Source organism: Lynx rufus, unplaced genomic scaffold (assembly GCF_022079265.1).
Source record: "Lynx rufus isolate CCGP_SWC_20201006 ecotype Redwood Valley unplaced genomic scaffold, mLynRuf1.p SCAF_7, whole genome shotgun sequence".
Taxonomy (NCBI): Eukaryota; Metazoa; Chordata; class Mammalia; order Carnivora; family Felidae; genus Lynx; species Lynx rufus.
Window position 1 is genome coordinate 81338795 of NW_025814889.1, and position 1870 is coordinate 81340664.

Here is a 1870-nt window from a genome sequence, read left to right on the forward strand (position 1 = left end):
TTTGATAGGAGAGATAATAAAGATTATTGACATCTAAAATTTAGCTACACAGGTGAAGACTGGCCATTTTCCCTAGAACATAAAATACATAGGACCCAGCTTTCAGGCTAATAAGAAAAAGAGATATTGTGAATATATAAAAATGTCTAACTGAAAGAATGAAATGGGGTGTTTAAAGAATTTATGGGGGGAAATCCAGAGAGTTTTTCATTCAGTTTTGCTTTCAGGGGTATGTATATATTTTTTGCATAATCCCATTCATTTATATAAAGAAAAGACCATTCTCTGGACCATGTTCTTGAAGGCTTGCTTTACCTGCTGATTCCTTAGTGAATATATGAAAGGATTCAGGAGAGGAGCAACTGAGGTAATGATTACAGCTACCCCTTTGTTTAAAGTCACCCTTTCCCTTGCAGAAGGCTTAATGTACATGAAGATGCAGCTTCCATAAGAGAGGGAGACCACTATCATGTGGGAGGAACAAGTGGAAAAGGCTTTTTTCCTTTGACTCTTGGAAGGAATTTTCAGAATTGTCCGGATGATGTACGTATAGGAGAGCATAACTAGTGTTAAGGTGACCATAAGTGTTACCACTGCTAAAATAAATGCCATGAGTTCTAGAAAGCGAGTGTTTGTACAGGAAAGCTGTAGAATCGGAGAAGAGTCGCAGATAAAATGATCAATTACATTGGAGGCACAGAACTCCAACTTCTGCAGCAGAATTACTGGTGGAAAGATGATCAGGAATCCTGCAAGCCATGAGCTAAAGACAAGGAGTATGCAGACTCTGTGATTCATGATGGTCATGTAATGGAGAGGCTTGCAGATGGCCACGTAGCGGTCATAGGACATGGCAGCCAGAAGGTAAAATTCTGTCACCCCCAACAGGATGAAGAAAAACAACTGAGCCACACAATCATTGTAGGAAATAGTTCTGTTTCCCGTCACTATAGTGACAAGGAATCTGGGGATACAGACAGATGTGAATGATAATTCTAGGAATGAGAAGTTTCGAAGGAAGAAATACATTGGAGTCTTTAAGTGGGGATCTGAAAGTGTGAGAATGATAATGATCAGGTTCCCAGTCACACTAAGCATGTAGGTAGCAAGAAGAAATACGAAAAGTACAACCTGCCATTGTGGGTCATTTGTCAATCCGAGAAGAATAAATTCTGTTACTGCTGTGTAATTTCTCATTATTTTCCTTCTTTATGATGGTATTTCTTGTTTTAGCTGAAAAATAGATGAAAAATAAAAATTATTACATCATAAAAGAAACTCAAACACATACACACACACATGTTAAAAAAATCATTGCTGTCTTTCACTTTTAGAGGAAAATGACTTTGTACTAAAAAGAAACAAAATACTTTTAACATTTCTTTATTATGTGATATATTGATTCATTGTTTCTATATTGCTTTCATTTTATTTTCACATATCTCAATATAACTCTGTCTTCTGAATGTTTCAATATATTCCTGAAAACAAGAAAAAAAGGGAAATTAAAACCTCTGAGATTAAAACCTCCTCATATAAGATTATGAGTTTACTCCCAGCATACCACAGTACTCTTTGAAGGTATTTTTTGTTGTTGCGTTCCTCTTCACATCTTTAAATTTTTTTCTCTTTTGAATAAACATTTCTTCCTTTTTTCCCATTCAAACTTTTACAATCCACAGAGACCACTCCCTTGCCCATCTGGTAGAATAATGTGTCTCTGATAACAGTATACAGAATCCAGAAATATTTAGTAGATGGGAGGGTAGCCCCAATCTAATTCCAATGGCTATGCCAAAAGGCATTCTAATTTTAATTACTAATTGGTTATAATGGCCTTGTCTAAGATTAATATGTTTTTCTTATATAT

At 35.6% G+C, this 1870-nt stretch overlaps 1 protein-coding gene across 1 annotated transcript; it reads right to left on the minus strand.

Annotated features, from left to right (window-relative positions):
* Positions 1 to 258: 258 nt before the first annotated feature.
* On the minus strand, positions 259 to 1197 carry LOC124502146 (olfactory receptor 6C75-like). The gene has a single exon (XM_047066638.1). It carries the CDS (start codon positions 1195 to 1197, stop codon positions 259 to 261), a length of 939 nt encoding a protein of 312 aa, XP_046922594.1.
* Positions 1198 to 1870: the final 673 nt, after the last annotated feature.

Coding starts and splice junctions, on each gene's coding strand:
- LOC124502146 (XM_047066638.1), bottom strand. CDS start 1,197: ATGAGAAATTACACAGCAGTAACAGAATTTATTCTTCTCGGATTGACA.